Source organism: Jaculus jaculus, chromosome 5 (assembly GCF_020740685.1).
Source record: "Jaculus jaculus isolate mJacJac1 chromosome 5, mJacJac1.mat.Y.cur, whole genome shotgun sequence".
NCBI lineage: Eukaryota > Metazoa > Chordata > Mammalia > Rodentia > Dipodidae > Jaculus > Jaculus jaculus.
Window position 1 is genome coordinate 104,923,158 of NC_059106.1, and position 16,642 is coordinate 104,939,799.

The 16,642-nt window shown below is 45.1% G+C and overlaps 2 protein-coding genes across 2 annotated transcripts; one reads left to right on the top strand and one right to left on the bottom strand.

Annotated features, from left to right (window-relative positions):
• Window positions 1-894: 894 nt before the first annotated feature.
• Ndufa7 (NADH:ubiquinone oxidoreductase subunit A7) lies at window positions 895-14,617 on the bottom strand. The gene is made up of 4 exons (XM_004672178.2): window positions 14,512-14,617; window positions 14,118-14,167; window positions 7,545-7,694; window positions 895-1,094 (listed from the first exon to the last, which is right to left on the bottom strand). The coding sequence occupies exons 1-4, from the start codon at window positions 14,560-14,562 to the stop codon at window positions 1,001-1,003; spliced, it is 345 nt and encodes a 114-aa protein (XP_004672235.1). The 5' UTR covers window positions 14,563-14,617; the 3' UTR covers window positions 895-1,000.
• Window positions 14,618-14,623: 6 nt separating this feature from the next.
• On the top strand, window positions 14,624-16,556 carry Rps28 (ribosomal protein S28). Its single transcript, XM_004672199.2, has 4 exons — window positions 14,624-14,770; window positions 14,866-14,913; window positions 16,248-16,378; window positions 16,485-16,556. The coding sequence occupies exons 1-3, from the start codon at window positions 14,732-14,734 to the stop codon at window positions 16,368-16,370; spliced, it is 210 nt and encodes a 69-aa protein (XP_004672256.1). The 5' UTR covers window positions 14,624-14,731; the 3' UTR covers window positions 16,371-16,378; window positions 16,485-16,556.
• Window positions 16,557-16,642: the final 86 nt, after the last annotated feature.

A 16,642-nucleotide genomic window follows, 5' to 3' on the forward strand; every position in this document is an offset into this window, starting at 1 on the left:
CAGGCCAGTCTGGGCTAGAGTGAGACCCTGCCTCTGATATATCTGTATCTATATCTATCTCTCTCTATATATATATATCTATATATATATAGATATATAGATATAGATATAGATATGGTTCTGAGCAGTTCCTGGCCCAGAAATAAATATATATAAAACATTCAGGGTGGTTCCTGGTCCTCAGAAAAAAATCAGGATGTGCAAACCTCTCCCACATCACTCCCTCAACAAATTTCAAGTCAGGATCTAAAGTTTTACTAGAGGGCTGGGGCTGTAGCTCAATTAGCAAAGTGCATACCTAGTATACATGAAGCCCTAGGTTTGATCTCCAGCACAGGACAAACCATGTATGATAACATACATGCCTGTAACCTCAGCATTTGAGAGGCAGAAGCAGGAGGATCAGAATTTCAAGGTCATTTTCTACTACACAGCAAGTTCAAGGCCACCTTGTGTCACATCTTGCTTGGGGCCTCTCAAAGCACTCTGGTTGACTTTCTAGTGGCCTCTGCACACCACACCATGACTGGTGTACTTATTCCTTTTGAGCCTTCTGAATCTCTTTTGTCATTTTGCTCCACCCAAACTCCATCTTCCCTTAGGAAGCCTGCAGCTTGTGAAATCTGTAACACTCACTCTGGGGCACTTATACTTCGGCCCAGGACCATGACCTTCCCCCCTTGCTCTAAGCTTCCAGAGGTGCATGGATTCAACACTTTGACACTCTCTTCTGCACCTACTGAAAAGTTACAAATAAGGTCATTACATGGGACAGCCATGACATCCACCTACTTACAGCCTCCCAAGTGGAGGTTACAGGCATATACCACCATACCCAGCAAAAACAGTCTTAAATAATAATAATAATAATAATAAGGAAAAGGAGGAGGAGGAGAATGATAGAGTTCCATGTATTTGTTATAAATTAGGTCACATGCTCTCCAGAAGGACTCCAAGGAGTAAAAGCATTCGGGTGGCCCTGGGAATATGACCAGGTGGCTTAGGGTAGGTAAGGCTGGTCCTTGGACAGCTCCCACTTATTTATGGGAGGAGCAGGTGTCACTGCTTTCTTCTCAGTGGCTGCCACAGCTGAGCTGCAGGAAGAAGACAGATTTGTTAGAGCCAGGTCTTTAGAGAACAGTGAAGAAGGATCTGAAGACAGTTATGGCCACTGTGGTACAAATGTACCCTGCTGGACTTTCTGGATCTTGGGGGGAGGTCTCAGAACGCCCAAACTGCTCCAGTGAGTTTCCTCAAAGAGTAAAATGATATCTCTGGCAGCTAGCAAGCCCCTAGGAGCCCAGGTAAAACCCTTCCCACTTACATCCCAGGGTGGACAAGCCCCACTCTTCCATTCCTGCTGCTTTGGAACAAGAGGAACAAGATGCTGAGTGTCCATTATTCTTCCTATGCCACACTACATGACAAGTGCCACATTCAGGCATGTACTAGTAACATGAGGCCTTCCTTCATGCTGGTGAGGTTTAAGAATCAGTACAGAATTTTAAAGTATACTAGGGGCTGGAGAAATGACTCAGTTGTTAAAGGTGCTTGCTTGCAAAGCCTGAAAGCCCAGGTTCCATTTCCCAGTACCCACAGAAAGTGAGATACACAAAGTGGCACATGTGCCGTGGTAAGAGGCATCAGTGCACCTATACTAACCACTCTCTCAAATAAAAATATTTTTTAGCTGGGTGTGGTGGCGCACGCCTTTAATCCCAGCACTCGGGAGGCAGAGGTAGGAGGATCTTCGAGAGTTTGAGGCTACCCTGGGACTACATAGTGAATTCCAGGTCAGCCTGGGCTAAAATGAGAACCTACCTCGAAAAAAAAAATTTTTTTTTAATGCACTGCAAGCTGGAGATGTCTCAACAGGTTAAAAGTGCTTGCTTGCAAAGCCTGACAGCACAAGTCCTCCAGTAACTATGTAAAGCCAGATGGACAAAGTAGCACATGCATCTGGAATTTATTTGCAATGCCCAAAGGTCCTCGTGCACCCATTTTCTCTCCCCACTGGCCTCTTTCTCTCTCCTCTCAGCTTGCAAATTAATTAATTAATTAAATTTTAATGTGCTGTTTCTAATCAACCGGGATGTTGAAGCAGAAGGATCCTCAGTTTGAGGCCACCTGGGCCACACAGAAAGCTGCAAGCCAGTTGGGCTACATAGTGGGACCCTACCTCAAAGCCATATTTTTTAAAAAGGAAAGAAGAAAAGACAAGGGGGAAGGGAAAGGGGGAAAAAAAATGACTGGAATGGCATGCACCTGTAGTCCCAGCTACTGAAAAGACAAAAGCAGATAGATTTCTTAAACCCAGAGTTCAAGGCCAGCCTAGGCAAATAATGAGACTCTCTCTTAAAAAAAAGACAAAAATGTGCCATTTAGCTAAGGGGGAGCCCAAAGGAGATACTGGGTCACCAAGTCTAGGTAAAGACCTGCCCTGCAACCTCAACCCCTTGGACCTATAGCCGGTAATATTTGGGCACACCATAAGCTACAAAGGTGGTGTTATGGATAAAGACCTCAGGAGTAGGGGAGAGCCAGAACCTCCCACCCTCCTGGGTGTCTCAAGGGAGTCAAAAGGCAGAAGGCAGTCTTCAGGGGCCTGGTGGAGAGGTCTCCAACAAATCAAAAGTTGACAGGGACCATCACCAAGATCTAACTATCCTGCTGGACTCATCACCTGTCAGGTCTCATGCTGCAAATCTACTGTCCTCATTTTTCAGATGAAGAAATTGAGGCTTAAGAAAGCTGAGGGAGGTGGGCACACATGTCATTCCAGCACTTGGGAGGCAGGAGCATCAGGAGTTGAAGATCACCTTCAGCTCAGCTACTTTGGAATATGGAGGACAGTTTGGGATAAATGAGGCCCTGTCTCATAAAACCTAAACAAAGGGCTGGGAAAATGGATCAGTGGGTAAAAGCGCTTGCTGCATATGCATCCAGGCCTGAAATGGCCCGGCTTCAATCCCTGGCACTCACTTAAAAAGCTGGGTATGACACTGCAAGCCTTAACTTTTACCAGCCAGGTCAAATTAGCCAATGGGCACAATAGTGGCATTATGGGGAAATTCAACTGTTCTTTAATTGGACTGGAGGCCCGCTATATGGAAGGGAATACATGCCTGGTGCTGAAAACCTACTCAAAAGCCTATAGCAGGGGAGGTCATGAGCCCTGGGGGAGTAACACCTGCTACTGTCTGGCTAAATGCATGTTATGCTCACCAAACTCCTCTGAAAGCACTTTTCTTAACGTTCTAACCATATATTAATGCTACTCTCACTTCTGATTAGAGAAGCTTCTATTTTCAGATGGTGGTGACCACTAGGATGACTCAAAGGCACCACAGTGCTGAGAAGTGACAGAGGAGTGCTCAGCATTAACACATCTCTATCACACTTTCTAGGGCTCAGGGTCCACTGCGGAAGAGGTGGTAGAAAGAATGTAAGAGCCAAAGGAACTGCTTATAATGCACTCTTCCAGACACAAACTGGCCTGGATATGGGGATATGATGAAGAGTGCTTTGTGAAGGGAAAAGTGGGAGGGGGAGGGAATTATCATGGTTTGTCTACAGTTATGAAACTTGTCAATTAAAAGAAAAAGTTTTAAAAAATGAGGAGGGCTGGAGAGATGGCTTAGCGGTTAAGCACTTGCCTGTGAAGCCTAAGGACCCCGGTTCGAGGCTCGGTTCCCCAGGTCCCACGTTAGCCAGATGCACAAGGGGGCGCACGCGTCTGGAGTTCGTTTGCAGAGGCTGAAAGCCCTGGCGCGCCCATTCTCTCTCTCTCCCTCTATCTGTCTTTCTCTCTGTGTCAGTCGCTCTCAAATAAATAAATAAATAATTTTTTTAAATGAGGAAAAAAAAGCTGGGTGTGGTCTGTAACCCCAATCCTGGGGAGATGGAGACAGGAGAAATCGCTAGGGCTCACCGGTCAGCCAGTCTGACCAAAAACAGCAGCTCCAGGTTCAGTAAGAGACACCATCTCAGGGAAACAAATATAAGACTGATAGAAGACATCTGACATTCTACTCTGGCTTCTACACATGTGGATAAGGCACATGCATCTGCACATACATGTGAATACATAACACACACCATACCACAATTACTACACATGAATGTAAGGAAGGAGACATGTAGGGAAGGAGAGAGGAAGGGAAGATGGTTAAAGGGAGAGGCCGAGGGAGTACCCCACGACCACACAGGAGTCAGTTTAGAATTCAAATACCACAAAGGGTCAAGCAAAACAGATCTGAAATCCTGTTTTGGATACCTGCCGTCTATATGGCCAAGGCAGTCATTTGACCTCTGGCTCAATTCTCTGTTCAACAAGTCTTCACCATCTAACAAAGGGCTTGGCATAGACTCTATGTGACATCCTAAGTGGTCATGTGTTTGTCAACTCTTAGAGTTATTGTCAAATGACAACATATTTACTTTATACTTAATTGGCTTTTATGTATGTTTCTAAAACTGGTCAATACCTTTCTTTTTTTGTTTTTCTTTTGCTGTTGTTGTTTTGTTTTGTTTGTGATACCAAGTCTCACTATGTAGCACTAGCTAGCCACAAACTCACTATATACACCAGGTTGGCCTCCAACTTATAGTGATCCTCCTGGTTCTGTCTCAGGAGCTCTGCAATTAATTACAGGAGAGCACCATCACAATGGGACTCAACACTTCACTCCATTAAGCAGAATGAGCATGCTGATATGCAGAACAAAGAACATTGGTTTTAAAGATAGGAGAGGGCTGAAGGAAGCAAAAGCCAAGGCTAAACCAAGGGAAACTTCTTTATCATGCCAGCTAAAGCTGGCTGGGTAGGGAACTGGCTGTGATCTCTCACTTGATTTCTCAGAAGGAAAGGTAAACAGCTTGGGTTCACTTGGTGGTGGAGACTTTGGTATGAATACCTAACTGGGTTTGATACGCTGGGCCTAGTATAGACTTTTTCTGAATCACTAGCCTCCTATGAACTTCATGGAAAGCTACTATTGTCCCATTTAATTAAGAGGAGGAGCTGGGGCATGGTAGCACACACCTTTAATCCCAGCACTTGAGGGGCAGAGGTAGGAAGACCACTATGAGTTCAAGGCCAGCCTGGGTGGGTATGGGTAGTGGGGGTGGGGAAGGGGGAGAAGAAAGAAAAGGAAGGAAGACAGGGAAGGAAGGAGGGAGGATCCAAAGTGGGCTTTTTTCTTGGCTTTATGTTGTTGATGCAGGCTCTCAGTATGTCGCCTAGACCAGCCTGGAACTTGAAATCCTCCTGCGGCAGCCTGTGAAGTGCCAGGATTATAGGCATATACCATCATGCTGAACCCAAATTGGATTTTGATGAGCCCATGTTTATAGTTATCTCTTTAGAAGTACAAAATCATTGAGGCAGGAGCTGGGGCAATGACCTAGTGGTAAGGTGCTTGCCTGCAAAGCCAAAGGACCCAGGTTCAGTTCCCCAAGACTCACACAAGCCAGATGCACAAAGTGGCTCATGTGTCTGGAGTTTGTTTGCAGCAGCTGGAGCTCTGGCACACACATTCATTCCATCCATCCATCCACCCACCCACCCACCCACCCATCTACCTACCTATCTATCTACCTCTCTATGAGAGAGGCAGATAGATAAGATAAAGAAAATCTTTTTTAAATTATTGGGGGGCTGGAGAGATGGCTTAGTGGTTAAGCGCTTGCCTGTGAAGCCTAAGGACCCTGGTTCAAGGCTCAACTACCCAGGACCCACATTAGCCAGATGCACAAGGGGGCGTAAGCATCTGGAGTTCGTTGTAGTGGTGGGAGGCCCTGGTGTGCTCATTCTCTCTCTCAAATAAATAAATAAAAATAAAATTATTGGGGCTGGGTGTGGTGGTACATGTCTTCAATCCAGCACTTGGGAGACAGAGGTAAGAGGACTGCTGTGAGTTTGAGGCCAGCATGAGATTACATAGTGAATTTCAGTCAGCCTGAGCTAGAGTGAGACCCTGCCTTGAAAAACAAAACAAAATACTGGGGCTGGAGAGATGGTTCAGTAATTAAGATGCTTGCCTGCCAAGCTTAATAACCCAGGTTCACTTCCCCAGTACCCATATAAAGCCAGATGCACAAAATGGCATATGCATCTGGAGTTCATTTGCAGCTGCTGAAGGCCCAGGTGTGCCCAGTCTCTCTCTACCCCTCTACTTGAAAATAAAGAAAATAAAAATTTTAAAAATAATACAAAATTACATGGGATAGGGAAATATAACATGCCTCGGATGAGTGACACTGAGTTGGATCATCAGCAGCACAATTTGAAAAAAAAAAAAAAAAAAAAAAAAAAAAAACATGGGTCAGGGAGAGAGCTCATTTGGTAAAGTGCAAGCATGAAGACCTGAGTTCAATTTCCAAAACCCACATAAAAATGCCAGGCATTAGGAAGCTGAGATCAGAGGTTTGCAGTGAGTTCAAAGCCAGCCTGGGGCTACAGAGTGTTTCTGGTTAGCCTGGGCTAAAGTGAGACCCTTCCTCTGACATAAGACAAAAAAAAAAAAAAAAAAAAAAAAAAAAAAAAAGCCAGGCATAATGACACATGTCTATAATGTCAGTGCTGGGGAGATAGAAATAACTGGGGGCTAAATGCCACTCAATCCAGCCTAATTGGTGAGCTTTAGACCAATGAGAGACCCTATCTCAGAAAAAAAAAAGATGGTGGATAGTGCTCCTAAAAAATGATCCTTGAGGTTGTTCTCTGGCCTCACACACATGTGCATACACACACACACATGTGCATTAAAAGAAAAAAAAATTGCTCTGGGCATAGTGGCACAGGACTCTGATCCCAACATTCACAAGACTTAGGAAAGAATACTAAAAGTTCAATGCCAGCCTGGACTACACAGTATGACCATGTCACAAAAAATGAAAAATCACAAGCTAGAGAGATGGCTTAGCTGTTATGGCACTTGGCTGCAAAGCCAAAGGACCCTGGTTCAATTCTCTAGGTCCCACATAAAAGCCAGATGCACAAGGAACTGCATGCATCTGGAGTTTGTTTACAGTAGCTAGAGACCCTGCTGTGCCCATTATCACCATCTGTCTCTCTCTCTCTCTCTCTCAAATAAATAAAATATTTTTAAAAATAAAAAAGGAAAGAAAAGTCACAAAGTAGATAATATCTAGACTTCTCCCAGGATCACTGAAAGGACCTTGGACCACCCAATATCCTGCCATGACTGAAGTACTAACCCCAACTATGGGATGCACTGGATGAAATGGACTCTAGGATAACACCTCAGCAGTACAATTCCTAATTCAGCTGATGCCTGATGAATGCTGAGGCTAAAACACAAAACCTCACTCATGCTAGTGGTGGGCAGAAAGCACTCTAACACTGAGCTACCCTAGAACTTACAATCCTCTCAGTGTATACAGGGATCACAGGCCTGTACCTCACACCCAGCTGATAAATGTGATCATGAAAGACACTTGCCATCTGCAAGGAAGGGCTAATGGCAGTAGCAGCAGTGAATATTGCAGGGCTCTGGGCAAGGGACACTAGAGGTCCTCACCTCTCTGCTGTCTTGCCTGCAACCAATACCATTTGTGAGGACATGATGATGGAAGGGGGCACAGCTTCCCGGCGGCCATCACGAGTACAATAATAATTGTTGGAGAGCTTGTGGCTGGGGCCCACAGGAAGTCTAGGAGGTGGCTGGGTCCTGAGGAGAAAGAACAGTCTGTGCTGAAACAAACCAAAGCTGTCTCACTGTCCATACTCATTTTTGAGACTCAAGAGTCTGTGGCTACAAAGAATGCAGTAGGCTAGAAGCAGTTATATACCTGAGAAGGGGTCAGAGACCCAGAAGCCAGCAGCAAACAATATTTCAAATACAAATGTTCTACCCAGCCAGACCAAAGAGCTCCACCCCAAGTCCCTCCCATGTTTCAAAAATAGTTTGTATGGAGGACACTTCCTCAAGCTCCCTAGGCAGGGGGATAGTTAGACACCTGGACATGTTCCCAGCCCCAACACACAGCTAAACTTGGCAGCTGGTCTTGCCTCTACCTATGGATGCTTAAGTATTAAAGAGGTCAGAGTACCAAGGTGTGACCACCCCCTACCCAGCAATTATAGTCCATACACACCTGGGCTGAAGCCTCATATTTTCCTTGCTCTAAAATGGCATTTTCCCAGAAGACCAAGCTATGGAACACCCAAGTTCCCTGTTATCTAAGAAAGTCTTCAAAGAACCCTGCTGGGATGAAGGCTTAGTACTCAAAATAACACCTTGCCCTTGGAATCTATCCAAGTCTCTGCATTTCTTACCATTAAGTGATCTGATGCCAAAAGTCCCCATGGCTGGTCTTACCAAGAAGCCTGGAGCCATAAAAGGAAATTTTGTTGAATTTCCAACAAAATAATAGTTTAGGGAAAGGGATGGTACTTTGGGGCACTGCCCTCCTGACATGAATTAACTAATATATTCATGACCCCACAGGGGTTGTCAGAACCACAACAGGACTGGCAAGTTCTAAGCCCATCAACATTTTGAAATGGAGGGAGAAAAATGCTTTGATGTGAAGGACAGAGTAGGAAAAAAGAAAGAGACAACAATCAGAGGAAGGAATATGTGGAAAAAGGAGTGTCCTCAATGGGAGGAGAATATAATCAAATTACAGTATGTTCTTATAGTAAAGTTCTCAAGCCAGGCATGGTGGCTCATGCCTTTAATCCCAGTATTCAAGAGGCAGAGTAAAACCCTTCCTTAAAAGGAAAGAAAAAAAAAAAGTTCTCAATTAGAAAAATTAAAAATGAGCTAGAGAGAGGACTTAGTGGTTAAGGCGCTTATCTATGAAGGCTAAGAACCCAGGCTTGATTCCCCAAAAAGTCAGATGCACAAGATAGCGCCATGTGTCAGTTGATTTGCAGTGGCTAGAGACCCTGGCATGCCCATTCTCTCTCTATCTGCCTTTCTCTTTCTCAAATAAATAAATTTAAAAAATAAATAAAACAGCTGGGCATAGTGGTGCACACCTTTAATCCCAACACTTAGGAGGCAGAAGAAGGATTGCCATGAGTTTGAGGCCAGTCTGAGATTACATAGTGAATTCCAGGTCAGCCTAGGCTACAGCGAGACCCTACCTCAAAAAATAAATAAAATAAAAATAAGGGCTGGGGAGATGGCTCAGCAGTTAAAGGCACTTTCTTGAAAAGCTGGAGAGCCCAGGTTCATTTCACCAGTACCCACATAAAGCCAGATGCACAAGGTAGGCATGAATTGGAGTTTGGACCATAGCACTCTCATTCTCTCCCTGGTCGTAATTTTTTTTTAACTAAAGATGGTCACTTACCAGGACAAAGAGGAAAAGGGAAGCAAAACACAGGAGAAATCATAAAAAGATCTGGGCTTTATTTAGCCACACTGTTAAATAACATTCCTGTCTGCCAAGTACGCTATCGTGATTAAAGTTTTTCAAATGTCAAAACACAATTGACAGTCATTTTACTTCATTTTTATTTTGCATTTGTGTGCACACATATATATTCCATGGGCACACAGAGGCCAAAGAACAACATCAGGTGTTCCCATGTTTTTTGCTTATATATGCATGTTACATAAGCACTGAATCCAGAGTTTCCTTTTCCTTTTTTTTTTTTTCAATCAGACTGGTTGGCCAGCAAGTTCCAGTGATTCTCCTGTCCTTGTTTCCCATGAAATTAGGATTACAGGTGTATATGCCCATGCTCAGCTGTTTATATGGGTACTGAGCTGTGAGGTTTTTTGTTGTTGTTGTTGTGTTTGTTTTGATATAGGGTTTCACTGTAGCTCAGGCTGATCTGGAAATCACTATGTAGTCTCACTCGGGGTGGCTTCAAACTCATGGCAATCTACCTATGCCTCCCGAGTGCTGGGATTAAAGGTGTGTGCCACAATACCTGGCTCTGTGTTTTATTTTTTAACTGAGAAATACAGCATAGAATTAGTCCCAGCACTCAGAATGCTGAGGCAGGAAGGTCACAAGCCAAAGGAGCAGCCACGCCTACACACTGAGTTCCAAGGCAACCTGAGCTACTGAGACCCTCTCTCAAAAAGCTGCCCCCAGAATGCTGAAGAGGTGTCCTGTTCTTCAAAGACTCTTTATTCCCCCTTGGATTAACAAATTAGCACCCTACCTGGTATTATGGAGTATGGAAATGGAGGAAAGAGAGGGTTAATGAAATTGCAATGTAGTCTTGTGTTTTGGAAATAGCCATGGACAGTATGAAGCAGGTTTGCTGGATGCCTGGCATGGAGACCTGATGGAGCCATGAAAATGAGCTATGGGTTGTAGTGAAGACCCAGTGGAAATGCCAGGACCATAAGATGGCTGCTAAGGAGAGCTGATGGCCCCAGATGAAGTTTTCCAGTGAGTAGCCTAACTGGAAGGGCAGAATTGGAACTCCAGAGACTTGTTGCTGGACAGAATTATCGGACTTGACTGACTAGAGTTGTTGGACTTGGAGCTATGGAGTTTGATGTTTGCCCTATTTATTTTAAATCTTGAATTCGTTGAATATTTCTTGGCTATGCCCAATGCCATCTCTTGCAGTGTGAATGTTTATTCTGTGCCATTATGGGTTTAAGGGGATATTTTTGGTATTATGGCTCAGTTAAAAGACCATGGACTATGGGAATGTTTGAACATCATTAGGATTGATTAAAAAAAAAAAAAAAACCTATGGGGACTTTTAAACATGAACTGAAAGCATTGCATTTTAAATCATGGGTGGTGATCAGTTTACGGAGGACAGGGTCAGAATGTGACGGTTTGACTCAAGTGATCCCCACAAACGTAGGTGTTCTGAATACTAGGTTCCCAGCTGAGAGATTTGGGAATTAATGCCTCCTGGAAGCACTGTATTGTTGAGGGCAGGCTTATGGGTTTTATTGCCATTTTCCCCTTGCCAGTGTTTGGCACACTCTCCTGTTCTTGTTGACCTACTGATGTTGGCCAAGAGGTGATGTCCACCCTCTGCTCATGCCATCAATTTCCCCTGCCATCATGGAGCTTCCCCTTGAGTCTGTAAGACAAAATAAACCTTTTTTCCCACAAAAAAAGCTGCCCCCACTCTGGGGATGGAGAGATGGCTTAGTGTTTAAGGAACTTGCCCGCAAAGCCTAAGGAACCAGGTTTGATTCCCTAGTAACCACATAAAGTCAGATGCACAAGGTGGCACATGCACCTGGAGTTCATTTGCAGTGGCTGGAGGTCCTGACACGCCCATTCTCTTTCTCTCTTTCTCTCTATCTGCCTCTCTTTTTCTCAAATAAATAAATGCATAATCTTTAAAAAGAAAACAAGGTGGAGAGCAATTGAGGAAAGTAGTGATGTCAACCCCTGGCCTCCACATGTATGCATACTCACATACACACATGCACACATAACATACATGCACACACATGAAAAAAGCTGCCCCTGCAAGAGACATATTAATTCAATGTTTAAAAATAACAAGCAAGTTAAAAAAATAAAATGAAGCTGGGCATGGTGGTGTACACCTTAATCCCAGCACTCGGGAGGCAGAGGTAGGAGAATCACCATGAGTTCGAGGCCACCCAGAGACTACACATAGTGAATTCCAGGTCAGCCTGAGCTAGAATGAGACACTACCTTGAAAAACCAAAATAATAATAATAATAATAATAATACATAAATAAAATGGCAAGCAACATATTATGTGAAACTTAGAATTTCCCTAAGAAATATGGATATGACTCTTTTTTTTTTTTTTTTTGAGGTAGGGTCTCACTGTTAGGCCAGTATGGCCTTGAACTCACAGTGATTCGACTGTTTCCCAAATGCTGGGAATGACTCTTATGTGCTACACCATAGCTTTCCTGTATTCAAAAAGGTAAAAAGAACCAGTTGTTCAACACCAAGGCCCAAATGAGTAACTAGAGGGTGCCCTTTTCCTAAAGAAGCTGAAAAACCAGCCATGTGTGCTGTCTCAGGGACATAATCCCACAACCCCAGAAGATAAAGCAGAAGAACCTTAATATGTTTGAGGCAAGCTTAGGGTACAGAGTAAGACACTGTCTCAGGCCAAGTGTGGTGGCACATGCCTGTCATCCTAGCGCTTGGAAGGCAGAGGCAGGAGGATCAGGAGTCCAAGGTGATCCTCGGCAAGATAGTTTGAGGTCACCTTGGCTTCATTAGACCATGTCTCAAAACAAAATGTAGGGCTGGAAAGATGGCTTAGCCATTAGGCCTAAGGACCAATGTTCGACTCTCCAGGTCTCATGTAAGCCAGACACATAAGTTGATGCAAGCGCACATGGCCAAAGGACCAATGTTTTGACTCTCCAGGTCCCATGTAAGCCAGACACAAAGGTTGATGTGAGCACACGGCCACACATGTGCACAAGATAGTGCACATATCTGGAATTTGATTGTAATGGATGGAGGCCCTGGTGTGCCAATTCTCTCTCCCCTCTCTATCGCTCAAAAAATTAAAACCCAGGCATGGTGCCTTTACTCCCCACACCTGCAACTCCCTAACAGAAAATTAGCTTTCCAAAGGAACTCCAGATACATGTGCCACTTTTCTTCTGGCCTTGTAAGAGGACTCTAGGGAACTGAACCCAGACCAGCAGGCTTTGCAAACTTTTTTAACCACTGTGCCATTTCCTCAGCCCAGAAGTAAAATTCTTTGTATTTAGAATTAACCGTAAAAGCATTCACATAAATTTGGGTATTTCACTGCTCTTTCTTCCTGTCATAATGATCCTCAGTGACTTTTACCCTTTTGACTTCATAGATCACCATTCCTTTCCTCAGTGTGTTCCAGTTTTCCTTCCTCTAGGTTCTGACCAGCATCACAGCCTTGGCACTAACATCCCTTTGCCCAGTATGCTTGTTCAGTACTATTTTTTGTTTTTGAGGTAGGGTCTCAATCTAGCCCAAGCTGACCTGGAATTCACTATGTAGTCTCAGGGTGGCCTCACACTCATGGTGATCCTCCTAACCACTGCCTCCAGAGTGCTGGGATTAAAGGCATGTGCCACCACACCCAGCCAGTAGTTAATGCTTTTTATTTGTTTTCTTGCAAGCAGAAAGAGAGAGAGAGAAAGAGAGAGAGAGGTAGAGAGAGAAGAACATTCTAGGGCCTCTAGCCACTTCAAACGAACTCCAAATGCATGTGCCACTTTGTGCATCTGGCTTACATGGGTCCTGGGGAAATCAAACCCAGGCCAATAGGCTTTGCAGGCAACTGCCTTAACTGCTGAGCCATCTCTCCAGCCCAGCAGTTGCTGTTTGACTAGCTTCTTCCCATTATTCAGATGTCTCAAATGTTAATCCCTGAAGAGACAACCACCTGACTGCAGGAAGTCATAGTACAATCTATGCTCACTTTGTCTTTAAACATTCCAAAACAGCACATGGATGGATGCCAGCCTGTCATCCCATCATCCCAGCACTCGGGAGGATCAGGAGTTCAAGGTCATCCTCCACTACTACAGCCTGGGATGTATGAGACCTTGTCCATATACTTTTTTTTCCCTCCAAGGTAGGATTTCACTCTAGTCCAGGCAGACCTGGAATTCACTGTCGTCTCAGCGTGGCCTTGAACTCACAGTAATCCTCCTACCTCTGCCTCCTGAGTGCTGGGATTAAAAGCGTGTGCCACCACACCCAGCTTAAAATATATTTTTTATATTGATAATAACACAGCAGAGAATTATATCAACTGTATAAAATGACATTGAAATAGGACACTTTTGGGTTCAACTCCCAGCTGTCACTTTCTAGCTTCTAAGTGGCTTTAAGTAAATGATTATTCGGCTTTGCTGGGTTGCTTTTCTGTTTTTTCTTGTTATTTTCTTGATCTATAGCTTGAGGATAAAACACTTAATTGGCAGGGCCACACTGAAGAATGCCAAACTACTCAGGATCTCAACCCAGGATGCACATTCTGCCTAACTGTTCCACTTTAAAAGGTGGCTCTGCACAGAGTCAAAGTTATGACAAATTTTTGCCTCCACGGCTTGGCAGGATCTCTGTCTATTCTACTGAGGTTTACAATAATACAGATTTTGGTCCTGGAGGAAGAAACACCCGACGGGCGGGAACGTGGGTTGGCAGCGACAGGGCCTGCTCACCGCTTGGCGATCTCCTGGTAGCGTAGCTGCAGCTTCGCCTGCAGGTCTTGCTGTGGGAAAAAGAGAAGGGAGGTCAGCCTGAGGGGCACCCCAGGAAGAGACGGCGAGGAAACCGGTGGCCAGTGCATGAGCAAGGAAAGGAAAGGCATGGTACGCACGGTCAGGACAGACCTGCTTCCTGCAGGCGAAAAGTAAAGTGAGGGCCTCGAGATCCAAAGCTAAAGTCGAGGGACGATCTCAGGTCTGAGTAGGGCTCTGAGGTCCCAAGATAAAAAGTTCACAAATAGAGAGATAAGCCCCTGGGATGAACTAGGGAGATGAGAAGCACTAGTAGGTTCAGGGTCGTATATAACCCAAATTCTCCCCCCTACTTAGCCCGGGGTATCCCGCGCACCCCAGATGCCCAGTTCCGTAACTTCTGAATAACGCGAGTAGCAGACGCCATTTTCAGTCTGTGAGACGAAGGGCGGTGGTTGACGTTTCTACCGCGAGGGTTGCTGGGAGGCGCACGCATGGTCTCGCGAGAGTGGGAACCAAGCGTCACATAAAAGCGTTCCCCGGTCCACGTAACACCTTTTCGCCAGATCGCCGCCGCAACCTGCAGTGCCGCCATCATGGACACGAGTCGCGTGCAGCCCATCAAGCTCGCCCGGGTGAGCTGACGGCTCGCTTTTAGGCGCCGCGGGAAAAGAGGCAGGGGAAGGAAAGCCCGGCGGGTTAAGGCTTACTGTAACTTTCTTTACTGCAGGTTACCAAGGTGCTGGGCAGAACCGGCTCGCAGGGACAGTGCACGCAGGTGAGCGCGTTGGGATACCTTCTAGTCTTCCTGGGGTCCGAGCTCTTATGAAGACCCTTAATTGATAACCGAGCCTGGTAGCGTACGTCTGGCATCCCATGTGGTTGGGGAGGCTGTGGCAGGACGATCACGAGTTCGATGCCAGTACTTTCAAAATAAAAAATCTACTTTGAAAGAGGCTGGGGTATACATTAGTGTTGTCACCAAAGTTAGAGTCAGAGCCTGTGCCCTGGCAGCCCTAACCAAACTCAGCCAATTGGAAAGCCTAAATTAGGGTTGGAGAGATGGCTCAGCGCTTAAGGCGCTTGCCTTCAAAGCCAGATAACCTGGGTTCGATACCTCAGTACTCATGTAAAGGCAGATACACGAGGTGTCGCATGCTACTGAAGTTCGTTTGCAGTGGTTGGAAGCCCTGAGATACCTATTCTCATCCTCTCGTATTCTTTCTCTTTCCTTGTAAATAAATAGAAGGAAAAAAAAAAGTCCAAATTACCCGGGCGTGGTAGCCCACGCCTTTAATCCCAGCACTTGGAGGCTGAGGTAGTTGGATCACTAAGTCTAAATTGACAGTGAAAACCAGAAAATGATGCATTAAGTGTGTCCACATTGGGAAGAGAGAAAAGAGGTACAGGGACATACACCCCGAAGTCCATCGAGGTGGGGGAGCTGTACTTCTGTGCCAAATTTGAAAACAGTATGCCTTTAATCCAGGGTCTCCCAGCCTTCAGCAAGACTTTGCCAGCTGAATTCAAACCCTGCAGCTTATCTTTTTTTGTTTTGTTATTTGAGGTAGGGTCTTCCTCTAGCCCAGGCTGACCTGGAATTCACTGTGTAGTCTTAGGGTGTCGTCAAACTCATGGCAGTCCACTTAACTCTGCCTTCCAAGTGCTGTGACTGAAGGCAAGTTGATTTCTTGAGTGCCAAGATTAAAGGTGTGTGCTGCCACGCCCAGCTTTTTTTTGTTTTGTTTTGTTTTTAATTTTAAAGTATAAACTGCCAGGGCCACGTACAACTGCAAATGTCAACACCAGATTCATGGGCCATTTTGTGCATCTGGCTTTACATGGATTCTGGAGAATTGAACATGGGTCAGCAGGCTTTGCGAGCAAGCACCTTTAGCCACTGAGCTATCCCCCCAGCCCTGTGTTTTAGACCAGTTCTCATTTGGCTCTTGCTGGCCTTAAACTGTTAATTGTTTATACATACCTAATGTTGGGATTGTGGGCATGAGATACCACACTGAGACCTCTATATGTTCTCTGAATACCAGCAGCTTTCCATCCCATCCCATTGGTCTTAACCTATCTAACTGACTGCATGGTGGGCCTGTGTAGGTGCGTGTGGAATTTATGGATGACACAAGCCGCTCCATCATCCGCAATGTGAAAGGCCCTGTGCGTGAAGGGGATGTGCTCACCCTTTTGGAGTCAGAGAGAGAGGCTCGGAGATTGCGCTGAATATGTTGGTAAGTATTGAGAGAACTTAAGGGGTGGTGAGAGAGAATCTGCCAGTTTTGAGGGTTACACGGTGGATTCTGTCTGTATCTAAGAATGCTTTGGATCTGTTTACAGTGTCCTGGATCCACCATTTGGCCCTCAAGATGACCTGCAATGTCAAATAAAGCATTTGTATTGTTAACTTGATTCTTGTCTTTAAGATTTCTCTCATAGCCCAGGCAGGCCTTGAACTTTAATGCTGGTGCCACTATACCTAGCTTTTGTTGGCCTTT